Here is a 26,811-nt window from a genome sequence, read left to right as displayed (position 1 = left end):
GCGGCCACCGCCCTGCACTCCATCTAATGCACACTGTACAGCTTTACACACAAAGTATGCATTATGATGACGTCTGGCAATCAGAGCAGTGCACTGGCACGTGATACTAGACCAGTGGTTCTACAGCTTTTTTCAAGGACCCCCATAACTCTGTTTGTACAAATGTACACTCAGAGTGTACAACATTTGTACACTCTCAAGAGTTACAGATCTGTAAGGGTCCATTTGGAACCCAGAGAGCCCTGGACCCCACTTTGAGAGCCACTGATCTAGCCATAATGCAATAATGAATATCTCTGACCAACTACTTCTTCAGGATTTTAAGTCTGCGCTTGATTCGTATAAACATAACCTTTATAGTTGTTTTTACATAAGTGTCATTGAGCTTTATTTCACCGCTGCGTAGCTTTCATGTTATGAAAATTACGTGTGAATTAACTTAAGAATACATAATACAGATATGATGGAAGTCACCCAAACAGAAGCGGCATAACTCACTGACATGACTGAGAGAGCAGTGCAAATAAGATGTCTAAGTGCAATAAAGATGCTTCTGAACACAATTTGCATAAATGATAAGTTTATGAATAATGTACACCGTCAGCTGTTTTAAAGGGATAGTTCACCCCCAAAATGACTTTTTTTCTATCGATTATTCACCCCATGGTGACTTGAATTCATGGATATTTTTTTGTTTTTATCGCTTTCCTAAGCCAATAATTTGATGACCGGCAGCGGTTCCGGTAGGAGACACAGAGGGTCTCCTTTGTCCCTTTTACCGGAACCGCTGCCTACCGGTCAAATTATTATAAATTATTGATTTGATTCGAGAAAAAAAGTATTTTTGGGGGTGAACTATCCCTTTAATGTGCATTGTAGTTACCTACTTCTCAGTCTGTCTGAAATTCTTTATTGGGAATAAGTTAACCCCTCGAGATATGAACCATCTCGTTTTCAAATTCAAGGGGGTCCGCAAATTACAAAACACACATACATTAAGACAAAATATTTATCAGACAATTCAAACATCAACCAGCCAAAAACAAACAAAACATACGATAACACACCAACAGTACACAGCGCACGGTATATGAATCATTGGGTCATAGATCTGTTGTAATGATGATTAGTGAAAACATGAACAGGTAATCTCATAGTGAGGACACCGCAGTTTTTAACAATTGAAAAGATTTCATTGACCGAATATGAACAGGTAGATTGTTCCAGTCAGATGGAGCTTTGAACTTAAACGTTTTTTTGGCAACTGATTTAGATACATTTGGAACATGAAAGAAAACCTGTGAACAATGTCTCAGTTGATGTCTAGAAGTGAAAGGTACCATAAACTGTTTCAGATACTGTGGATAATCTAAATGAACACATTTTAAAAATGAACTGGAATCAGTATCAGTATAATTATACATTCGGGAAAAGACAGGTTATTGGGAGTTGCAAAAGTCAGAGAGATACCAGAAAGAAGAGAGGGAGAAGAGAGGAGCGACAGAGAGACCAGTCAGCCTAAGGCATTCAAGCCCTGGGGCTAACTTTAATATGACACCGATAAGAAATGATCAAGGTATGCCCAGCATGTCTATATTTAAAGCCAAAGGAGTCTCAGCACGTACAAATCTAAGGCTGAGGAACCCTCATGTTCTCTGGACCTTTCATGCCCATTCAACGATACTGGATGACTACTAAGTACTAATGTTCTGAGAATAATGACAGACAGGCTTAATATAATAGATTGCCAAGGACCAAGGAATGTTTTTTTTTCGGCCAGTCAAGTCTGTCAGGAATGTCAAGACTTCAGGAAGTAATACCTCTGGTTTTGAGGCTGTTGAGTCAGAACCTGGTTTCTTCACAGAAGATTAGAATAATAATGTACAACGGTTTAAGTTTCATATAACAAACTTTATGAGATCTGATAGCAAATTTTATTTACATGTAGAAAAAAAAAACATAGCAAAATATCATTTCATCAAATGACGAGAAACTGAATATCCAATTAAAACAACTATTAAAAATAATTTGTAACTCCATGTGACTGCTCATTTGGGCTGGTGTTTCTTTCGGTACCATTCCGGAACTTCCTTATTGGTCTGCAATGGAAAGAAAACAGAGCAAGAATAAGAATTAGATTGATGAGGAAGCGTGGATTGTACTCGGACTCCTCTCCCGGACAATGTAATCTCGCAACTGCTTTAACAGAGTTTATTGAGAGTGACGCACTCAAGTAAAGGTCACAAAAAATGAGTCATTTTAATTCATGGGTAATGAAGCCATGAATTCCTTCACCACGGTTATGTTCAGCACTACTTACAGTTGGAAATGAACAGAGGTATTGCAATATGATATATATCACAAAGTTGGAGACCACTTGGCAAAAATGTGGGAATATAATTAGTGTTATAGGACTATATACTGCAATTTGACTGTAGTAAACAATTGACAAATTGTGCAGGAAATTAAACTCAATTATAGTTTAAGTAAAATTCTATGAATTCTTTATACAATAAACTCTGGGTCCTTTGAACATGATAGAAGTCTTTCAAAAAATTGTGTTCCTTTTACGAATGTCACTTCTTAGAAACATTATGTGACCGTTCATTTCTTTTTTGCTGCTGCTTTTTACCCCTTGTTCTTCTCAATTTAGTCATTATACCAATTAATCCCTCCCCACACACATTTGTGCGTCGTCACTGCTGTTGTATCCTACTGACTCACCTGCCAGTGAGGAGCCGCCACCGGGAGGACGTCAAGCCTTTGTCATACTCCTCCCGCCCAACACTCCCTGCTGACAGGTGCCGCCCCAGTCAGTAGCACGTGTAGTGACAAATATCACCCTCCCTTCCCTCCCCCCAAACACGGGCCAATTGTGTTTGTATAGATATAGACGCTCGACAAAGCCGGATGCACCTACGTCAACATGAATAGTTTTGATACTTGGTGTGAATTTATCAGACATCGTGGAAGAGGAGATGCTCACAAACACAGTGGGTTTTGGCCTGTTGGTTGTCTCCTCCTCTGCAGTCTTGCCGAGGCGTTTGGGTCTTGGCGTCCTGGTGTTGGGAGGGCTGGTCCCTATTCCGTCCAGGTCAAGGAGGCTTGGAGGGTCTCTCTGGCCAGACCTCATGCTGATCAATACCTGCTTCATCATCGCTAACTCCTGGACAGACACACATGGGAGCACACAGATGGTCGGGACAACTTAGAAAGAAAAGTAATGGCCAATAAGTCCGAATTTCTGTTCCCATCAATGGTGCAGTGGCTGAGACCACTTAAACCCTATATACTTCGCTGATTTTTTTGGAAAATGCATTCGATATTTTGGGAAAACATCATAACGTCACCTATAATGACATCCCCAAAATTCGAGAGTGTACAAATGGAGTCAATTTGGTTCCATTTGTACACTCTCAAAAGTGAAATTAACACTGGGGACTTTACTGTGTAGGAATAAAACCTCCCAGGTTTCTGTCCTGTACTGTTGCCCCTCATTTCACCTCACTGCTAACTGTCAACTCCAAGGAGAAACAAGTACTAAGGAGAGGGGACTGCCTGTCCTCCTGATGTTTTGGACCAAGGCGAGACAATGTGACCCAGGTCAGTGCCTGAGGGACAGTCAAATTAAATCACACAGACATTTCTGACACGGACTGTCTGGCTAGACTACAAGTGGGGACGAGCAGAGAAAATGTGAAACCAATGCTTTTTCATATATTGTATCGGATCTATATTGTGTGGACTTTTTGTAAAAGGATAAAACATTTGTTGGAAAAAGACAGCAAATATTTTATGAACTTATGAATATAATTTTCAAGAAAATCAATCACATCAAATTACCACCGCAAACATTCACAGAATGTTGTCCTAATTTTAGCCTATAAATATGCTGCTGATGTCAAAATGGAAACTCAACCCTCAACATGTTTTGAAGCAGAATCCTTCCCATATAGTGGACTATATCTACCATTGTAGGCATCTTGTAATAGATGGCCTGCATCTCGGGCCAGATGGCCCTAGTTGTGGAAATCCAACTATGAGACCACTTGCAAGAAGCCCAACGGGTTCAAGGGTCTGCGGGGGTGGCGGCAGGGCAGGGAGAAGACCCCGAGCCATTTCACGGTTCTATTTATCACCCCTGAGGACATGAGCCCTGGCATGTCACACACACACACTCATGGCATCCCAAACAGCCAGGCTGAGGAACAGCTGTCTACGAGGGGGCACATACTTCATACACCAAACGGCTGGCTTGGCGTGCACGCTCCCACGTGCACATACACACACGCATGCACATACACACAGCCTTGAGTGAGCATTTCTTTTAGAATGTGTGACACCCTGAAGCACACTGCGATATATTGCCCATGGTGCAGATCAAATATCATTTTAATATGCGTGTAAAAGCGATTTTTCTAAGGGTGCAAAGTAGGGAGCTTCTACAAGAGAGATTTTGTCAAAGTCCAGTAAATTGTAAATTGTCAAGTAGTACTTCAATATTTTGTTCACAGTTTCATTATCATGGAAAGCATAGGCATGACATGATGACATATGTACCAAACTAGTTATATGTAGGAGTCTACTGAGCCGTTGCTGACCTAGCCCCATCTGTGACCTCACCCATCACAGTAGCTCGGGACTCCGTAATATAGTGTTGCTATCTAGGACTGGGAGTGCTGGGCGAACAGGTGCATATTTTACCTATTTCTCCAGCATTTCTCGCAAATTTAAAAGGTACTCACATGTTCCTATTGCTGTCTGTAGTAAAAACAGGATGGTAAAATGATATTCTGCTGTGAGACAACTGTTTAATCGGGTATTTTGACAGCCCGTGTAAATTCAGTACAGTCCGACAAAAGTTCCAATCTCTTGTTTCACACTGGAATATCATTTTACCACCCTGCTTTTATTACAAAAATCAATAGGAACGTGTGTACCTTTACATTTGCGATACGACGTTGGAAAATAGGTTACAAATATATATATAATAATACTATTATTCCCCTGGCACATCAATAGGTGAGGTCACAGCTGGAGGATTAACAGGTTGGAATTTTAACATTGTAGCAAAGCCTGCCCCATGTCTTGACCGTGGTCACTGTCATGGTTACCTCCATAGATATAGCAACCTAGATACCTCATTGGCCTCTGCAGTTCGTTGGAGCGACCTGTTTTGTATGGTGGCCGGCGGCCGCCATATTTCCGGGGGGCACGGGCACTGGCCAATCACAGCACGTTGACTACTGGCCAATCACAGCGCGTCTTTTCCAGGACTTGTCAGAATGTAGTTGTCCCGCCCCCATCTGCCTCCGATTGGCCTACCGAACGCACCCTTCTGTGACGCACGCGGAAGTTTCCAGCTTGCCCCCCGGAAGCGGAAGCGCGCAAAGCGCGCCCGCGATACAGACGCCTCAGAGCCAGAGGAGGTGTCTACCTTTATATGTCTATGGTTACCTCTCTGTGGTTGAGGAGTCTCTCCAGATCAGCAGCCATGTTGTTCTTCACGTGCTGCAGCGCATTCCGTTCTTTTCTCAAGGCACTGGACACAAATACAAAACAAATATATTCAAAGCTTCAACCAAAAGGTATTCGGGACAGCACTGAAAACTCAAAGATAGAGGTCAGGCAGACAAACTAAACCGACTTAACTACAATTACATATTTCTAAACATAGGTTCACATAGGTTCAAAACACAAATTGGCAAATGGAGATATCTAAAAATGCATAAAAACAATTATGACAATGAAATGTGCCTGAAGAACTAAAAGCCAGATGGTTTATCACATGGCTCCTCTTACTGAGTTATACCTGATAGTCTAATATAGAATAAATAAAATGCAAATACAATACAATGAATGCAGTAGATAAAGGAAAGAAAGCATTTTGCAGCAGTACAGACGGCTGTTCTGAACATCTTTTCATATGTGTGAGTTTGTGTGGAGGCAAGAGAAACAGAGGGAACGACAAAGCATGCTTGAGTTAGTGCAGTGTGTGTGTGTGTGTGTGTGTGTGTGTGTGTGTGTGTGTGTGTGTGTGTGTGTGCGTGCGCTCAATTATAAACTTGATGAACTGGGAATGATGATTTCACAATATGAAAGTACAAGTTCCATAGTATGGGACCTCTGTATCTTATTGTAAATGTACTGAGTGGTATGGCAATGTGGACAGTAAAGATTGTCAAAGTCCTGCGTTGTGTGTGTTAGTTTGGTAATTTAGTTGTTATTTTTATATTCCAACTTAAAATCAACAATTGCTGTGGTGAATATAAATCATCAATTCAGTGCTCCCTGTTTTCTAGTTCCTCAAGAACCTTGCCAAACACGTTTGTCCACAAGTGGTTTGATGGAGCTTTGAGCAAACACCCAAAAGGCTATTGAAAGGATGAAGGTGTTCTTTGGGGTGAAAAGAGTCATGAGGGTTGACTTGACATAGTACTGGGTGGGAAGGTGGGTGGGGTAAACGTTGTAATGTTTACCTTGTATCCAAAAACAAGGCTAGGTTTCACCTAGCTTATGAACGATATATGGGCAATTTGCAAAATTGTGGAAATTGTTAGTGGTAGTGTCCATAATGTGAATTGCTGGAAATGAAGTCTCTTGTGAGGGGCATGAAATGATGCGTTTTGTGAGGGGCATGCTCCTCGTGGCGAATCCCTGGCCACCCTCCTCCTTCAAAAAATATTTCTTGTATCATTGTCTGTTGCACTGTTGTTTTGTCCAGTTGTTTGAGTGTTGAATGTTTAATGGACACAATTGTGCCTCATCCATTTGGTGTATTTTTAATATTTACATGCTCTACGTCGACACCGCCGATCCGACCAATATGTCCCTATATGCAGATCCCTGATGTCATCAGTATATGCCCATATATGGGCATGCCCCCTTTTGTGCCCATATGGATCTGACTGATTTGTTTGCGCCTGGTGCCATGGCAATACATTGAGGTTAGACAACATATTTGGGCGTAGCTGCATTGGGAACTCTACTCTATACTTATATGACATGAGCGTGATGACGTGGTCCGTCCGTCCGCCCGCCGGTCCTCCCATTAACCAATTTTAATATATAGGATGTGGCAAAAAATTATTCAACGACGGTGCTGTATTATAATTTATTAGTTGTGGTGCAAGCTTCGGCACCAAAACTGTGTTTGGCGACTGATTTTAGTCCATGCTGTGTTCCTTGTGCATTGAGGTTGTCCACAGTGACATTTAAGCATACAGAAGCACTACAGATTCAGTTGGATAAGCTCAGCGAATGATGAATGCTGGAATGATATCTATATCTACATCTTGAGCCAAAACCCAAGAATGTTACTTTCTTATACTTTCTATACAAGATGTAACAATACAAATCTTGAATCTATACCAAGCGTTCTGACCCTGGGTGGGAGAGTAATAAAAGGACAGAGAGGGTGATAAGCCGGAAGGAGTTTATATAACTGTACACGAGTTTGAGCGTTGTTCATGTCAATGGGGAGTTTTGAACCTTTTAGATGATTTCAACTGTTTTCTCTCCCACTAGCCCCAGGTGAACGTTTGACAGCAGCAAGAGGAAACCTGTATGGGGTCTGGGGTTGCATTTTTGTCAGGGGAGACAGGATAGATACATGGGGTAGAAGGATTCTGTCAGTGTAATGTAGGTGCACTTACATCACACACACACACACACAGTTCATTTCATTTATACACAGGAAGAAGTGCATGTTTCTTGCATGTGTGTACCTGGCATCCTCCTCCAGTGAGGCGATACGCTCTTTCAGGGAGCTGATCTGTGCATCTCTTTGTCGCACTGTCTCAATCAGGTAGCTATAGGGCTGCTGGGTCTGCTGCAGCAGCCTGTTGGCTGCTGATAACTGGGGGAAAACACATATAACACAACACAACAGCGTGAGGACTCGCAGCGAGAGTGGAACTGATCAAGATCCACATGGGATGAATAAAAAGGTGTGTAAATGGGGTGCCAAGTATGCTGGCTTTATGCGCTCTCTTGACGCAACACTACGCCTTCACAGCATTCCCAACTGCACAAAGTTATTGGCATGGATTAATTCCATTTCATTCACCTGGCTCGGCTGCCTGTACACAGTCAAATCCTCAGTGTTCATTTAACTCTCTGAGTGCACTCCCATAAATCCATTTGTACACCGTTAGTTAAATTAAGACTTAGATTTTACTGTGTACAGTGGAAAATCAAAGGCAGCACTTGTAATCACACCGTCTCGTCTCAGTCTCGTTTTTTTGTAATGTATAGCTTGAAATCTGCTCTGCTGGCACCTTCACATAGGGGCACAATGCAACAAAACCTCAACTTGCCTCGTCTCTCACCACCATCTATAGAACACAGCTTTAGCACTCATTTGGAACAGTTGATATTCGGATTAAGGGGGGAAGTCTGCTCATAACACTAAAGTTTGCTTGTTATCTCCGATGAGTATTTATTACTCAGTCCATTATTTGTTAAAAACAATAATTTCAGTCAGAGAGCTAACGACAGAAGCCTGGAGTTTAATCTCTAATGTCTGCGAGTGACTGTCTGTGAAGCTGCTCCAGTGCTGATGAATGGGAGAATCTAGCAAATGCTTGTTTGACCGTTTACATCCAAATGAGGATTAAACCGTATGCTCCCTACTGTAAAATGCTACCTAGCTAGGAAGCTTCCTTGCAAATGAAACAGAGCCATAGTGTCTAAGTGATATTTTACTTGGATGTGGGGTTGCTTAATAATGAACGGCATGTTACAAAATGTTTAAACAAACAATTATTTAAAGTATATAAAATCTGTGTTACATATTAAACCAATTTTACAGTCAACTGGTAGTGTTTGCAGGTGAGCAGATGAGGTGGGATGGGCAGAATCATATATTGAGTTAGTCAGGGCAACCTGTGTGGGTGGTTTAAGTGGTTAACACCCTAGAGTAGACCTTTGTCTTGGTGAACAGGAAACCTCCGTTTTCCTCACCCTGGCATTCTCATTTTGTCCCTTTCATCCTGTCTGAATCATGTGGTTGTAGACAAGTGCCAATCAATCAATGTGACAGGTGAATGGCTGGCTTATTTAAACCTCACAGCTCCGCCTACTATCACAGCTCTATGGGTTGCGCAACGCATACGCTGACTTACACTAGAAGAGCAACCAAGTCCCGCCCCTTCTTGGGTGGGTTTCACATTGGAACACAAGCAGCAAAAACGTGACTGCATAGACATCAAGTCACCCACACCCAAATTAAGTCCTGTGTAACGTGCGCACACATTCTAACCACAACAAAACCCTCCTTGATTGATGCACCGTGGAGCATGGTAGTCGTACTCCTCATCGCTCAATGTGTGTTTGACAAGGAGTTCTCACTCAGTGTGCTGATATAAGATTATTGGAGAGAGTTTGCTGTCCCCAAACACCCTTTCCTTTTTCATGAAGTCTTTTAAGGCCAGACTGAGGGACATGATGAGTGTAGCGCGGACAAATGGAATACATTCTTGTGTAAACTAGAGAGGGGAAAAGTGTCAGTGCAGCCCAGTGCCCTGGTTCCTCGTTAGTTGGACATTAGTCTTGCAGTAATCCATACGATTAGACAGATATCTGACAACGGACACATAGCTATGGAAAAGTGGTTAAGGACCGCCCCCTAAGACCAAAAAAGAAGTGTGTGACAGACATATGAATTGACCAACCACAGAGTTCCGTTACAGTTCAGCCAATCAGAGGCTTAACCGAGATTTTCTCTGTCAAAACATGGACATGCTGACTTGTGATTCAGATCCTCCTACTAGGTCTAGATCCAGAAATCGTGGCAAAATAAATGACATACATAGCAGGTGTTCGCCCAAGTACCTGCAGTTGTTAACCCATTAAGACCTGAGCTCCCAGTCTACAAATGTCTTCTAAACAGTTTTCTGAAAAAACGTATGTTGCTATATCAGTGGTGCTCAAACTTTTTTCATGTCAAGAACCCACAAATTGATATGCATTTGGCCATGGAACACCATCTCAAAATATTTTTATGCTAGGGACCCCCGGAAGCAAAGATTTGAGTAAAACATTTAGCTTAAAAAATATATATATATTCAAAGATTTGCACACATTCAAGATTTTAAAAAAAATCTACAAGCTCATAGTGCGGCACGAAGTGACAAGAAGCTATGAGCTTGTATATCTGCTATTTTTGAAAAGCCAAAGTATAAAATAATGGTTTAAGTGGTTACATGGTTTCCCGGTTTTAATGGGTTAATATTGCATTTCCTTGATTCATTTTAATTTTTACAAGCAACTTCATCGTATAATGGTCACCCTGAATGACATAACTTGAGACGAGATCCTAGAATCCATGTTTCATCGAAAGCTTCATCTGTGCCGTACCTTGGGGGGGGGGGGGGAGGTAGATATTGGGTGATCTCATCACCCAACAACAACAACTCTTTGATTCTGACACGGTTAATGTCAGTATAGGTGAGATAAATCATTATGGCTTTTAACAAGATGTGCATGGAATAAATGAGCTATCATTAAGAGCCATGCAGTTGTGGGAACGCACTGGGTCTGCTCCGGGGCAAACACGTGGGGGTGTGTGTGTGTGTGTGCGAGCGTGCGTGCGTTACAGTACAGTACATGTGCAGACTTGCAATGATTTGCGATAGGGATTCAAAGTGTATCCCACACATGATTATCCACACAGGCAACGTAGCCCCACACTCTCATATGGACAGTTGGACATACTCGGATACAGTATGTGCAATTGTGAATGTGCGTGTGTGCGTGTGTGTGTGTGTGTGTGTGTGTGTGTGCGCGCGTGTTTACCTCCTCAGAAATCTGCCCTGTGTGCGTGCTGTGCCTCTCCAGCTCTCTCCTCAGGGATGTGTTCTGCTTTTCCAGCTGCAACACCCTACGGGCCAGGTGAACGCTGCACGACACACGCACACATACATCCAGTTATGCAAATCTCTAAACATGATCACACAAGTGATTCCCCTTAATTCGTGTTGTTAACAGTTGTGGTTGTTAGGAAATCTAGCTTTGTCTCCAAATCCATGTCTAGTTTGTTACCGGTTTTGGTTCTGCGTTAGCTTGCGGCACTGCAGTGAGATGGCACTTTGGATGTCAAAAGTGACAGAACCCCATATGTGTCAATTAAAAGGTCACACTATGTAACCTTTTCAATTAACAAAAGTCGTTTTTTTACATAATCTTTGACTGGTACATTTTTTACAAAAAACAATCCACAGAAATGTGGATTGAGAACTGAGAACGTATTTATTTATGTATTTTAATGTTAATAAATATAGTTTCTGGCGACGCATTGTTGCGGTCCAAAATAACCGCACTAGGACCCTGTAGCATTCATTTTTCAGGGTTCCTTCAGTTTAGACAAACGCTGTAATGAATACCAGTAGGTGTCGCCAAAAAAAAAGACTACTGACTTTGAGAAAACTGTCTGACTGGCACTTTTTGGTTATTATTTACGACTTGTGTATATAGTAGACTGAAATGCTGGAACACACACACACACACACACACACACACACACACACACACACACACACACACACACAGATCAAGGCCTTAATGCAGGAGTTTTAAAATTGTGAGGCGCAACAGCATTGAGACTTTTGTTATAATCTATATTAACTTAACTAAATCCAGCACAAATACAAGGACCACATATTACTTTCGGTTTCTATTTATACAGTTTTCCTACTGCGTGCTTGGCCCTCATTCATCTGTAATGGCATGCATGCATGTGTGAACTTAAACTTGGCAATGCTACAACCCATCAGCGTAGCAAACATTTACTTCAATTATCAGTAGAAAATGTCACATTGTCTGTTCATGAGGAAGAGACCTTGGTAGACCTAACCCCCCGCCTCCCCTCTGTTGCAAATTGGCTGCCACAGATAGGCCTTTCAAGCTGCTTTTCCCAGTCTATAATGCACTGTACCTCTGTTTGAGTCTCCTCTTGGCCGTTGTGGGAACGTTGGCCCCGTACCCATATGAAAACAGGACTCTCTCTGCCTCCTCCTCATTCTCAACTGGCAACACAAAACAACAAAAATCAAATGGCTGTATTATATAACAAGGATGCAGCAACAGCATAGCGATATTGTGCTTATTATGAACAAGTCCTGATAGATCCTGAGCAACACCTAAAACCATGTCCGTTTACTTAACATAGTATCCTACAGTTACTGTATCCCCCAACCCCACCCCATTCCAATCCACATTATTTGGCTTTCCACTATAAGCAATTAATTTATTTGTGGAAGCCGTTTACACTGTTAGGAGGGGCTGGTGTGCTGGTGTGTATGTGTACCACCTACCGCCGTACTCAAATGACACACGTTACAGAGTAACCGATCACCAACTCAAACGTCTCTGCTGCTGTTGCAGTTAAGGATTACGCGTTGCGTTTCTGTGTCATGTAGCGTAACACTGTTGTACTCACTCTCGGCAGCCTGCATGGTGACTTGGTCGAGCTCTTGTTCCAGTTTCTCGTAGGTCTCCAGACGAGCTGCTTGCTCTGCGTTGTGCGCCCCGAGCTCCGTCAGACGCTTCTCGGATGACGTCTGCAGACTGTAGAACTCCTGGGTCAGAACCTGAGGGGCGAGAACAGAAAGGAGAGCGTGGAGGAGGAATGAGTGGCAGAGACCGTCCAGGTCGGTTGCCGTTTGATTAGCAGCCAAAATATTAAGTGGCACAATCGTGTCATTATTGACCATTATAAATGGCATCACTTTTTTCTTTCCTCAAAGGAAAGTGAATCGTCCGCAGTGGTGTACAGACAGTAACTATGTACATTTTTTGAGTATCTGTATTTTACTTGTATGACTTAAACTTCACTACATTTCAAAGACAGATAACAATATGTTTAGAAAAAACAAATTCAATACAGCAATGTATTGATATAAAAAATAACTACTTATTGTTATACACAAGTACTCCTGTACTTAAATCAAGTAAATATTTGACCAGGGCTATCTATGAGTCATGACACAAGTACTGGAGTTGAGTACTTTTTCCACCACAGAGGGAGACACACGCAAAAAGAGAACATCCTACTCATCTACCTCCAGCTTCTTCTGTTGTTTCTCACATTGCACCTGGCACTGGGCCAGAGCCTTGGCTGTCTCTTCCTGGAGCAAGTGAGCGCGCTCCGCCTCAAAGGAGTGGAGCTTGACCTGGCTGGACATCTCTGCAACCTTGCTGTCTGTACCCAGCTGGAGCTGGCGGAACCTGGAGGAACACACGCAATAAATATCATTTGCATGATATAAAAACATGACGTGTGTTGGGGTGTTAGATACTGTATCCAATATCCATGCACACCTACACAGGTTATCAAGTTGGCAGCATGTTGCCCACATCTAAAAACTTCCAGCACTGTGGGGCAAACCATCTAAGCCACCGTGTAATGGTTACTGTTTTTTTTTTAAAGACTAGGTGTTCATAAGGACTTAAAAGGCACCACTTAATCTCGGGGAGACCACACTCATCGCCAGGCTTGCAATGTACCTCAAATGTTCATGATCTTCTAATACCTCTTGTCAAAGCAACAAATATCATTGATTCAAATTTGGATTTAGGTCCAAAGCTGCATAAATCGCTCAAATTGCTCCCACCTCATTCCCTTAATATCCTACAACTTCTGAAGTTTTGGATGCTCCCCAGAAGACGTGGTGTGTGGTCACCCATCTACTCACAGCCTCTCCCATATAATGGATTGAGACTGACTGATTTAGCATTGAACATAAAACTGTCTGCAACTAGCAAAATCGTACATATCTTGCCTCACTATGCCAGTTATTCATTGTATGAGATGAATCTAAATCATCTATATTTAGCACAAATACAGCCATAAGGTAGGATCTTCACAATACCGTTCCTTTCAAGATAAAGAAGCATTTGTTATGATTTCATTGTTTACTGTATAAATCCAAATAATTTAATGTGCCTGCTCTGGAACCATGAATAATTTTGTGGTTTGGCGACTTCTGCAATGGCATCAAACAATTCAAATCCAAGTTAGCACAGTCACCAAGCAGGAAGAAATTTGTATCCAAAACGGTCTTTCTCTCATGGCACTCCTGATGGCGTTTGATCTTTAATGGCAGTTGCTGGCAGCTAAAGAAAGGGTTGGAAGCCTTCCTTTCCACCCACACATGGACTGTTAAGAGTTTAATAATTCAGAGAGAGAGAGAGCGAGAGCGAGAGAGATAGACTGATCGAGAAATAGAGAAGGAGGGCACAGAAAAAAGGGCATACCTAGTTTGCAGTTTCAGTTGTCAGAACTTGTCACAGCAGTGCATTGGGCACAGCTCCGTACCACACGCTTGTATGCACATGCATGCACACACGCACGCACACACACATATTAGGTCACAGAGGCAGTTGGATAATATTAATAACTTTCTATTACATCTGACCCTGAGGGATTTCATCATCCGCGTGGCGTGGTGCAGGCCTGAGCAACGCACTTATGACAGACATTTCATGCTTGAATGTGAAGCCTCTGTCGATAGCGACTGCATTCTGGATGGTGAAACGCGATGTAAAAGGAATACCTCCACAGCCACGTCCCCTCACCCCCTAAGGGCTATGGGGTATTACGCCAATAATACTGACTTGACTTGAATATTTACGGCTGTCTATGGGACCCTGAGGGGAAAGCTCTCTGAGGCCGTTTATTTTCTTTACGGCCCACTTGGTCTGAATGTAAAGGTGGAAATGGTACGATATTGCTAAATACTTAAAGTGTTTTTTTTCCTATGACAAGGCAAATAGCATACTCAATGACAGTCCCAAAGAGAACGCCAGATTCTAGTTGACCCTCTGCGCTAGAAAGCTCATTGACGCCATTTCAAGCGTGTCCACTTCATTCTTTGGCCCAAAAATAGAGGCATGCGTGGGGTTTGGGGTTAAGGGCTTGTGGCTAGCATCTGTCGTTGCTGGCCTGGGATGCAGCGCAGAGTGTGAATGTGATCGCAGCACAAGAGAGAGAGAGAGAGTAGAGAATGAGAGAGAGAGAGTGGGGGGGGGGACAAGGAATGGCTAACAGCTGGTGGCTTGGACCTAGAAGAATGAGAGGCATGACAAGTTACTAGTTGTAACCAAGTGACAGGGACAACACCACTGCCACTACTGCTACTGGTGTGTGTGTGTGTGTGTGTGTGTGTGTGTGTGTGTGTGTGTGTGTGTGTGTGTGTGTGTGTGTGTGTGTGTGTGTGTGTGTGTGTGTGTGTGTGTGTGTGTGTGTGTGTTGCACAATTTCGGGGGTTGACCAGATTTTTGCAACACTGCAATTTTTTGAAAAATGAGAAGTTGTGATTTACTTGTGATACTATCAATAGAAAACAAAAAAACTGCCTACGATATGTAAATTGGTTTGCATACAAAAGGTACCGCACAGAACCACCATAGAGGTCTAGGTGTATCAGGTGTACGAAAGTATTTAATTCCTGAGAATAAGGCTGTCAAAATGAGCCAGGCTCTAGCCAGTAGTTGCCAGTGACCTTTGACTTCTCAGTCACCTTCTGACCTCACTGTTACATGTGATCTCTTGTAAGGAGGGAAAACCACAACCACCTTTAGTAGCACCACACCCACAAGACGGGTTAATGACAGGCTTTCACTTACTCACACACAAATTCACGCACACACACACACACACACACACACACACACACACACACACACACACACACACAAAGATTCCAGCTTTCAGTGGAATCCTAGGTAGACAAGTTGTCAAAATGATTTAACGTTACTGTATATAATAAAGAGTACAATTTGTCACTACTGGTTACAGCCCAATAGAAACAACTGAGTGGCCATTTCAAACATTCCGTGGAAACTGCAAGAATTCCATAGCTCATGAAGAAAATATTTAGTCTAAATTAAGAAACAATATTAACCAGATTTACTTCTTTACTTTACCACGTCAGAAGTAAATTGTCCGGGTAAAATTAATTCAGTTCAATAAAGGCAGCGGCATTTAACAGTAAGGATGCCTGTATTTATCATACCTCAGTTCTCCCTCATCCATGCGTGGTAACAAGCCAACGCGCCCTATTTTACCAATTTCCTTGTTAGTGTAAGCAATAAATTCAACCAATGACAGGTTGACAGCAACAACTGACTTTGAAGTTCCTTGACAGTTTATGTTGCTGTGTCCTCAGCATACCGCATCTGAAGACTGCCGCAACTACAGAAAGTCTGTAATTCCTTAAAGGACAAAAAAAGTGTGTTCTTAGGAGGCACATCATGTCATACTCGGACAAATCAGTCTCAAGGATACTCAAGGAGTATTTATCTGCTAGCTTATCCCCACTGCTGTGACCCAGAGGCCGTGCTAAACTATTACGATAACTACAGGGAGAGTACATTGAAACTCGTATTTGTTGTGTTGTTAATGTTTATTTTTTCAATTTTTTTATCCCACGATTTTGTAACCTATTTTTTCACCCAGTGCCAATTGCCTATGTAATCCTGGGCGCTACTCTCCCACTGCCAGCCTAGGGAGAGCCCAGAACTTAGCGCATGCCTCCATCAATGCATGCAGGAGCTAGCAAGCCGCTGCTTATCACCTGACAGGGGCAGAGGGGTAACATTCCTGCCCACCACCACAGAGGCTATGTATTTTTAAATACTTCGCCGTGCAATCGGCTTGGCCGGACGTTCCGACAAACACAATTGGCTGTGCTTGCGGGAGGGATAGCGGGCAGAGAGGGCGATGTTTGTCGTGACTCGCCCGACTCCAACAGGTTGGTCAGTCAACAGGGGTGTTGAACCGTGCACATATTTGGCAGAATCAGCTTCGTTTGAGTCGCTGGTTCCAAGGGCTACTTACCACAGTACTTTCTTATTTCTGCTTAATTCAAAAACCCTATGATACAAAAGCACGGGAGATCTGGCGAGGTAAACAATTGTGAACTCACTTCCGGATTTCAGGACTATAAAAGTGTAACACTCCATTCTATTAGATCAAATCTTTGTGGGTGGTGTGAAATAGGACTACTTACTGTTCCAGTAGTTGGTCATATCTGGACTGGGTGTCTCTGTCTGCAGCCATCGCCCTGTCCTTCTCCAACACTGCGTTGTCTCTGGCCTCGCGCAGGTTCCTTTTCAAAAACACACATCCATCAAAATATGCCCCCTGGCCCACCTAGGGCTGTCACGATTATGAAATTTCACTTGATGATTAATTGTCACACAAAATAATTGTGATTAACTGAATTAATTTTATTGTGTTTTTGTCGCTGAACACCTTAACGCATGGATATTCAACTGGCGGCCCGTGGGCCAAATGCGGCCCACAGGGACCTTTCTTGTGGCCCCTGGAGCAATTCGTCGATTTCAATTAATAGGGAGGGGGGGGGCTTTATAGCCTGGTAAACCCCCCTCCCTCCGGAAATCTCATTTGCATTTGATTTCAGGAAGGAGGTCTGGGATCGCGCAGGGAGTAAAGCTGCCCGCAACGCTGCGTATTCGAACCAATCAGCAGCTGCTAGGGGCGGGATCATCCGATCACCTGCCTAGTAAATTGAAAAAAAGAAAAACCTCTCTGTCATCGATTTTGCTTACGGAGTCTCAGATGGAAGTAGGCTGTGAAACAAATGTGTCGCAAGCTTCTTCCATTTGACGGTGTCAGGTTAGGGGCTTTACAGCAGATCAAGTGATTTCCAGTGAATTACTCTCTAGACACAAATCAAAGTGAAAGTTGGCAGCTGTCTGCTTTGTTACTATGACAAAACAATGTTCAGTGTTCATTACACCAGTGTTTATCAACCCTGGCAAACGTCCTAATTTTGGTCCGCGGGTACTGCTGAGGTGTTCCGCGCCGTTTGAAGAAAGTGTGAACCCAGACCCTCGAGAACAATAGCATCGTCCGTCAATCGATACGGCCATCATCCGTTTCACACCCAGCCACGGCCGAGTCCATTCAGTGTAGCGACCATGGGCACACAGGGTAGGCTACATGCTTTGGCACTCAGTATTACTAAGTGGGTCGATACGGCGCAACTGAACGTCGTACCTGCTAACCGGCTGTCCTGTCCCAAAAGCCCATGTTATAACCTGCCATGATGAATGTCCAACAATAAAACAATACATACGTGTTAGTTTTCTTATAAAGTGCTTCTAAATCACTCCAGTGTGTTTGTGTCAACGTTTGTAGTGTTTAATTACTCCTCCACGCCATGGAGAGAATCTCTTGCAACTCAAGCCGTGGTGCCGTGGATATAATCGGAAAACTCGCCCCAAAACACGCTCGCCCCGATTTCTTTTCGCGGACCAGCGGTTCTTGTATTCCTGTATTTGTTTTACTGAGGATAAGGTTAGAAATAAGTTTACGGTTAGCCATATTATTAGTTTTACTGAGGTTACGTTTAGGAATAAGGTTAGGTTTAGAAATAGTTTAATGAGGTTATGTTTAGGAATAAAGAATACCAGGTGAATATCACCGGATTTCCCCGGGGGTGACTGTTTTGGGGCGAGAGTTTTGGTGTTCGTCTGTAGTGGGCAACAGCGCATGTGTCCGCAATAACGCTATCAGGATCAGATTATTAGATATTATTATCAGATATTAGAAGTATATTGGGTACCAAATATACTTACCAAATAAGAACTTGAAGTGACCCAAGTGTATATATTTGTAGGCCAAAGATTGATATATTTGTAATGGTCAAGGTTTCTTTATACCTGCCCAATAATCTGTGTGTGTGTGTGTGTGTGTGTGTGTGTGTGTGTGTGTGTGTGTGTGTGTGTGTGTGTGTGTGTGTATATATATATATATATATATATATACATACATACATATATACACACACACACACACACACCGTATATCTAGGTGTGCCCTGGGATCTTTTGGCTAAGCCAGGTGCGCCAGGTGTGCCAGGTGTGCACAAAAAAGGTTCATAAACACTGCATTACACAACCAAAAAGTCAACGGGTCAGGGTACTCCGGGTCAAATATTACTATTAAGTAAAAGTATTGGAGTACTTACTTCAAATATTTAGGTATTCAAAAGTAATTGTTTTGCTGTATTGCTGTATTGATAATGCAGTTACTTAATAACTCTCTGAAACCACCTATTGACTGGCTTTTAGAATGCCTATACAAAAATACAGTCGAATCAACAAAACAGCATGGCCATGTTCTGATACAGCCGTGTGTGCGTGTGGGTGTGTGGGTGGGTGGGTGTGTGTGCGGGTGTGTCGGCGGTTGCAGATGATCAGGCCATTTCTCATAAAAGATTCCGGACAAAAAAAGTTTTGAAAAGGAAATCCACAGCCTTCAGATCTATGTCAGCTTGTCTTTAAGTGTGCATGATATTTTATTTCCCTGTGTTTAACTTAAGGCAGAATTGCAGTCTTACGTGGTGGCTGTGCATCTGCCTCCAGGCACCACTTTAGGTTGGGGGGGGGGATGCATTTGCACTAACAATTAAATGAAAAATAAATATTAATCGTTTTTTGTTTTTTTTGTTTACATAGGCCTGTGGCCCCCGATCTCAATTCATTTAACAATTTTGGCTCCCTATCTAATCTAGTTGAATACCCCTGCCTTAACGTATGAATAAAAATATCCATTTTGGTTTGGCGTTTAGGCTTTGAAGTTGCACAGGGCAGATATGACAAATAACCTAAATATATTTAAAAAAAATGACTGACATATTTAATAACTTTATACTTTTAAGAAAACATTAATAGTGGAAATAACCGATACGATGCGAGCTAGATCTGCTATTTCCACTATTTCTGAAAATGTTTGAAAATATATGAACGTTTTTCAACATGGAAATGATTATGACGATTATGCAAAAAATAATTGTGATTAGGCGATTATGTAATAATTGTGACAGGCCTAGGCCCACACAGACTGGTAGAAAAGCACAAGCAATTTCTGTAAAGTCTTCTTCTGCTTTATCTACATTCTTGTGTCAATTGGATGATTGAGCAGCTGGATAGATAGATACCTGTTCTCCCTCTCGTACATCTCCCGGCAGGCTCTCTGCAGGGTGTCTATCTCCTGGCCGGTCTTCACTCTGATGTTGTCCAGCTCATCTCGCAGCTTGGCCTCATAGCCAGTCTTATAGTGGTCTCTGGGAACACAAGGCCATGTGTGGTGATGACAAGGGCAGTTGAAGAGTGGGCGGCATGAGGGTTGGTGCTATGCAACATTGTACAGCTAATGGGTAACACACACACTGCCAACACGAGTCATCTATCCCTCCTTCATACCTCCTGAGCCTTAGCCAGGGCACCCTTCTATCACCCCTACAATCCCTCTGTGTTATAATTATTATTCATTATATATTTCCATCTTTTCTTCCTGCTCATTGTCTACTTAGATAGGTGCTAGGCATGTTACTTAGACAGATGTTGTATGTTGATTATGTGTCATATTCCTTGTACTCTAATTCAAATTTCCTTTGTGGGTTAAGTTGCTGACACACCTCAGTAACTTCACACTTACGCCGTTGTTGACAAATGTTCATGGCACTGACTTTGACCTTGCATTTTCCCTGAGTCCCTCTGGATAAGAGCATCTGCTAAACGCCTACATTTTGAATTGTAATTGCTAAATGCTGTTAAATCGATGAGTAGAGCTATGGGGACACACACTAACTTGCAGTTTTCAGCTGCAATTAATTATAGCTAAACCATCCCAAACATACTCTGAGGAGTGTGAGGAAAACTGTAATTAAACTGTAATTGGTGGTCCAATTGGAAAGGAGAGGAAAATAGAAAATACGTTAATTTCAATTAAATGGTAAATGGTGCATTTTATATAGCGCCTTTATCCAAAGGGCTTTTCATTTTGCAATAGGCTGTGGTTATTTAGGGGTCCTTGGCATGGAAGAGTTTGGGACCATGATCTGGACTAGGGTCCAACACCAAACGCCTCACCTGGAAGCCACATATTTCTCATAGGAGTCCTCTCTTGCCTTCTTGGCATCTTCAAGCTGAACCTGAAGAGAAAGACAAAGCGAGCGCACGTTAATCAAGGACACGGTCGCCTGTGAAATCGAGGCTCGAAGGCTAATTTGTACTTAGTCACTTTGGCACTTTTCACTCAACAAAGTGATGTATTATCCACGGTTGAAGTGTGAAATAGAGGCCTTAAGGCTAATTTATTCCAATGTATTATCCGTAGTGAAAAGGGCGTGCAACTAGGGCTTTACTAGGGATTACAAATTTAAGTTGACGATACATTTTCACTCAAATAATTGCGATTAACGATTTAATTGTGTGTTTGGCATAAATTTCTGTTTGCCTTTTAGGCTTCGTAATCAAAAATTGCACGGGGCAGCTATGACAAATAACTTAAATATACAAAGAAATTACTGACATATTTAATACTTTTATACATGGAAAAAAGCAGAAATAGATGATCTACATGCTGATCTACAAGCTTACAACTTACAACAAAGCTTGCAGATCTGCTATTTCAGCTTTTTTTTATATTTGAAAATGTGTGAACATTGTTCAACATGGAGACGATTATGACAATTATGCAAAGATAATTGCGATTATCTCAAATAATTACGATTAGACGATTATGTAATAATTGTGACAGGCCTAAGTGCAACAAAATGTTAATTTGCCTTTAGGAGTAGGTTAGGCAAACTATCTCACAGACCTGTAGTCTCTCATGGCGGTCTTCTTCATGTGCACAGCGGATGCTAAGTTCCATGTTCTGTCTGTGGAGGTAGTCCTTGTCCTTTTGCAGCAGAGTCACTGACTGCTGCAATGTCGCCACCTGCAGGAGGCAGAAGTACACAGTGGATCAATCCTCAGATGCTCAATTTGTTTTGCATTATGACTAGAAGGTAAACAAACAGCAAAGGCAGGAGACAACAGAACATCAAGAAGTCATGTCATTATCATAGATTATTTTATTACATTTTCTCAATTCTGTGTAAAAAAAAAGAAAATAAAAATAAATACTGCACACACAAAAAAATGTATTACATTTGTGAGCACATAAGGTGAAAGAAGACTTGAAGACATCTGAAGTTGAATGCTGTTTGAAGCTAGAAGAAATGTGAATCCACAAGAATATTTAAGGTGAACTTATATCTCTGTGGAAGCTTAACTATGGAAAGAGCAATGTATGTCTCCCGGAAAAGGTTCACATGAAAAGGACGGCAGGCAGACTGGTGAACTTGAAGGAAGAAATCTATGTTTAAACCACCTTGCTTGTGCAAACAGTCAGAGACTACTTTCTTGTAGAAATCGCGTGCGTGCGTGCGTTACCTCCTTGCTGAGGTTGTCTCTCTCCCTGGTTTGGGCGGTGTGAGCTAGGTCCAACGTCTCCAGTCTTCTCCTCAGCTCCTTGGCCTCTGCCTCAAAGCTGTCCCGCTCGCTGTTACCACAAGACACAGCACACAGAGAACAAAGTCAGTCTGACAAACACACTGCTGCTCACTGTTACACCAAGACACAGCACACAGAGAACAAAGTCTGTCTGACTAAACATACTGCTCACTGTTACACTAGGACACAGCACACAGAGAACCTAAGACCACCATTGCAAAACACTATTGCTCGAAAATAAAATTCAATACACCAATTTCTCTCTCACACAGACACACACACTCACACACCGTTTGAGGTTGGGATAGTTGTCACGTCTGTAATCTCCCTCCTGGATCAGTTGTTTAGTATCAGCCAGTTCCAGGGTCAGTCTCTGGCTCCTCAACTCCAACTCCGTACGCAGCCGCCGCTCCTCCTCGTAGCTCTGCTCGCGAGTGCATACGCACGGACACATGCACACACATCATGTCACATCACTGCAGGGGTGTGTGTGTGTGTGTGTGTGTGTGTGTGTGTGTGTGTGTGTGCATGTATCCTACCTCCATCAGGGCCTTCATCTGGGTCCTGTGTGTGTCCAGCTCTTCAGTCAAGGTCCCTCTCTTCACATGGAGCTCTGACAGTTGGGCCCGTAAGGGAGTCACCACCTCATAGAACCTCATCTGACCTCACACAGAAACAACACAGAGCATACAGTCAACTCGTCAACAGGCACCGGTCCAAATCCGCTTTGTTGCTCCTCTTTATCATACCATCTTTTTGTTTAAAGGAACGCTTTGGCGATTTTTCAATCTTATTTCCTTTTATTATTTATAGGGGTGGCATGTCTATAACATCCACAATACTATGCTCTCTATATCGAGCTGTAGGCAGCCTAGACTACTACTGCCATCGGTCATCACGTGACAAGTTCTGACATCACTGTGTGATGAAAGAACTACAGGCAGAGATTTTGTCAGTCAGCAATGATTGTATATCCACAAAGAAAGTGTCCCTTTTAATACTATACATCACTGAGCTCACCCAATTAGTAACACCACCCCTTAAACCTCTAGAGCGAGAAAGAGCAAGAGAGAGAAAGAGCGAGAGAGCTGCTGTGACCATGTCATATCGTCACTGTTAATACAATACTTTGAATGAAAACTGTCTCCGCTTAAGACTGATGCTTGCAGTATACAGCTCAATATCTTGTTAACAGAGAACAGTGAGCCTATTGTAAGGCTGTGCCTCATTTGAGCCATGCCCATGATATCATAGTTCTCATCTTCCAGCCAGTTGTCATCAAAACAGCAACCTGACATGATGTTGGAAACCGTGTACAGGACATGAGACCTGCAGTTGATTCCTTGGGTTGCCAAAGTGGTTATACATGCGGGCGTGCAAATCCACATTCCACAGTGCTCATAAAGCACAAGGGAAACTCAAACATTATTAGTCACAAAAAGTGAAATCGTTTATGCTCTAATAACACTTGGCATTTTCCTGGAATATGTTCAGAATTAAAGCTTGCAAACACACTTACAATTTACAATCCAACATTTTCCCAGACTCTGTACAGTCCTCTATTATTATTTCTATGACACTATATCCAGTTTCTACTCAGACAAACAGCTCATTATCTCTCCTCTTTTTCCCCCTCATTGTCTTCTCCTCCTACGCGTCCATGCTTACCGCTACGTATTCTGTTATGTAGAGTTTATCTTCTGGCAGGTCATGGAGCTCCTGGTACTTCTCCTGGGAGATGTCCAGATCTCTAAGGGACCTCCTCACCTCCCCGGCCTTCTCACGCAGCTGCTGGTTGGTCTCTTCCAGCTGCTGCTGTCTCAACAGGATGGTTTCCATCTCCTGCTTACGAAGGGCCTGCTGCTTCCTGGAAGTATGTTGTACATTTAAATCACACATTTTAGGCATGTGGCTCTTATCGTACACAGTAAAATCCTAGGTGGAAATGAGAGTGTACAAATATTGGTACACTCTCTGAGTTACAAACTCATCGTTTACATTATTTAACACTGAGGAATTTACTTTGTATCCACGCAGTGTTGCAATGCTGAATTGGAACGTGGTTGCACTGTAATTTAATGACGTGGCGCGCACGTCGCTGAACACCTATACTACAGGTCACACAACGGACAATTGATATGCATCTAGGTTTATTCCTATGTTAATTCGCCAGGTGTGAGTCGGGAGCCTTTGTCGGGAGCCTTTGAAAACTTTCCGCGTGCTCCTGGTCAAATAGGCTCATGCACGGTGTGCAAGGCCGTCCTGTGAGCATTGCACCGCTGTATCCACGGTGTAGGGATGTCAGCGCCTTGCATTAAGAACACATCAACAGGATGCAGAAGGAATGGAACCTTGTACCTTTTCCATAACAGGACAGTCACTAAATAATCTAACAAATGCATGTTAGTTACAATGCCGGTACCTTTACTGTATGTCTAGACTAGAGTCTAGACATTGTGGGTTATATTGTTATGGATATATTGAAATTTCAATACACTGCTAGTAGTATGTATGTATTATTAGATTATGCATTATGTCATCGATGAGTATGACCGTGTTGAATGTATATTTTGTACTGTAAAAGTTAGCAATATGTAATTGCTGTTTAAATGCTATAGACTCTTGGAAGAATAGCCCAAATGGGCATAAATAAATAAAAGGAATGTTTTAATAATAATAATAAATCACAGATGCAATAGATCTTGTTGCTAGGGAACAGCTTGGGTCCATTTCCTATCACCTGGTAACATTCACAAACACAAAATAAACTTGGACCCATTTACAATGTTTATTTTGTCAACTGTGAAAAGGTCTAGTGGTGTTATTCACTAACCTACCGAGTGTATCTGTTTTCCTATGTAGCTCTGCTCAGTGGCTTTGTTGTGGTTAGAGTATCCGCCCTGAGATTGGGAGGTCGGCTCCCTAGACTATAAAAAAATGGGACCTGATGCCTCACCTCACTGCTTGGCGTTCAGCATCAAGGGTTGGATTGGGGGTAAGTCCTAAGTCCCTGTGACATACTAGCGTCATGTCCAGGGCGTGTACTTGTACATCATGGCTGGGGGTTGTACTTATACATCAAGGCGCCTCACAGTACATAAACAGGAGATGGGCTCCTCCCTAATGGGCCACATGGCTCGCCAAGACACACAACATATGTAGCTCGCTCCACCTCTCTCTCTCCCTCACCTGTTCTCTTCCTGAGACAGTTGGAGCTGGTTGTCCAGACGCAGGGCCAGGACTTCTTTCTGATGTAGGGCGTCGCTCAGCTTCTCCTCTAGCTCTTCCATCTAAAATGTAAGAACACAACCCAATGAATAGAGAAAACAAATATTCTATAAAACAGCTGTTAAAGGAAATCAGATGATGCAGGAGTAATCATGCATGTATCACATTTCTATTAAGTGTCTGGCTCTCTCTCCCACACACAACAAATAGCATCCCTGTCCATTTTCACTTCTTGCCTTGCACTTCATATTTTTAATTTGTATGATATGCAGATTTACAGGCCTCACTATTTGAAATGGAGTTTGAGGCCCGTAATGTTTGGGCAAAGTGTCCAAGACTGTCATAAGACTGTCATAGACACAGAAATCAATAACAGAAATCTAAGACAGTCTTCTTGATCCAAGGCTAGGGACAATACAGTTTCCAAGTGTCCAATATGAAAGATATTGAAATGAATTATTTAATATGGACAGCCTCCAGTCCGTACCCTGGTCAGATGATCCGCCTTCATCTGGTCCATGACCAGGTTCTTCTGAGACATCTCTATCTTCAGCAGCTGCAGGTTGTGGAGCAGCTCTTTCCTCTCGATCAGCTGACGGGTCACCTTCTGGGAGCCAACCCCCCGCAGCTCGTCGGACGAAGACACGTTGTCCTCGGTGGGGGCCGTGGTCTCCAGGCTGATGTCCTCAGACTCCATGTCCAGGGAGCTGGACACGTTGGCCGGCGGCTTCTTCTGCTGCTGCTTCTTGGGAGGCATTCTGTCTGTCTGTATCGTAGACCCAACCTTCACCTGACCAGGTAGCGAGTATAACGTGACTGCTTGGGTTACAGATTAGACTAATTTAAGGATTAAAGAGTTGTAGGTTAAAGGCCAGCATGGCAGTGTATGTATGATCAGCTGATCAACACATCAGCTGTTTGTGTATAACCAACTTTGACTGAGAAGAACCGAGGCAAGAGAACAATAAAGGTAACTAATGTGTAACGGGGTTATAGTTCTATATCAACTCTGTTCTTTCACTAAACTAAAGCCTCGCCTGCAAACTGTTGTAGCAAAACGCAACGTTAACTTTACACACAAGAGCTGCCAACGACAGATGGTGGTTGTGGTGTTTTCAATGGTCCCGCTGCGAACCGCCGGCTAACCGCCAACAGGTTGACTTCAGGTCTATTTACATTCATGGAGGTTCATTTCAGACTGAGAGCAGCGTTGCCATGTTGTGTTGTCATGTGAGAGAAATAAGCTATCAGGTCTATGAAAACAAGCCC

The 26,811-nt window shown here is 42.7% G+C and overlaps 1 protein-coding gene across 2 annotated transcripts; it reads right to left on the bottom strand.

Annotated features, from left to right (window-relative positions):
* Positions 1 to 900: 900 nt before the first annotated feature.
* Positions 901 to 26,682, bottom strand: pibf1 (progesterone immunomodulatory binding factor 1). 2 transcript variants are annotated; one of them, XM_084075607.1, is made up of 18 exons: positions 26,030 to 26,682; positions 25,504 to 25,604; positions 23,983 to 24,181; positions 22,854 to 22,973; positions 22,605 to 22,738; positions 22,255 to 22,363; positions 21,638 to 21,757; positions 20,905 to 20,966; positions 19,971 to 20,096; positions 17,013 to 17,111; positions 13,062 to 13,227; positions 12,440 to 12,590; positions 11,936 to 12,026; positions 10,798 to 10,900; positions 7,728 to 7,858; positions 5,458 to 5,542; positions 2,987 to 3,166; positions 901 to 2,099 (listed from the first exon to the last, which is right to left on the bottom strand). In XM_084075607.1, exons 1-18 carry the CDS (start codon positions 26,297 to 26,299, stop codon positions 2,049 to 2,051), a joined length of 2,298 nt encoding a protein of 765 aa, XP_083931733.1. In that variant the 5' UTR covers positions 26,300 to 26,682; the 3' UTR covers positions 901 to 2,048. The 2 variants fall into 2 exon arrangements, with proteins under 2 accessions (XP_083931733.1, XP_083931734.1); XM_084075608.1 differs by lacking the exons at positions 901 to 2,099; positions 2,987 to 3,166; positions 5,458 to 5,542; positions 7,728 to 7,858 and adding an exon at positions 10,298 to 10,359.
* Between the last annotated feature and the right edge of the window lie 129 nt (positions 26,683 to 26,811).

The sequence above is a fragment of the Gymnoscopelus microlampas genome, assembly GCF_963454915.1.
Source record: "Gymnoscopelus microlampas genome assembly, chromosome: 13".
Lineage (NCBI taxonomy): Eukaryota > Metazoa > Chordata > Actinopteri > Myctophiformes > Myctophidae > Gymnoscopelus > Gymnoscopelus microlampas.
The sequence above is the reverse complement of the archived record's forward strand: the minus strand, read 5'-3'. Positions and strand labels throughout refer to the sequence as shown.

What these genes read in the sequence shown, in the direction of transcription:
- pibf1 (XM_084075607.1), bottom strand. Translation starts at nt 26,299, where the DNA reads ATGCCTCCCAAGAAGCAGCAGCAGAAGAAGCCGCCGGCCAACGTGTCC. An exon ending in ACCGCCATGAGAGACTACAG is followed by an intron (nt 20,967 to 21,637) that starts GTCTGTGAGATA and finishes CTTTCTCTTCAG; the next exon opens with GTTCAGCTTGAAGATGCCAA. An exon ending in CACCATGCAGGCTGCCGAGA is followed by an intron (nt 12,027 to 12,439) that starts GTGAGTACAACA and finishes TTGTGTTGCCAG; the next exon opens with TTGAGAATGAGGAGGAGGCA.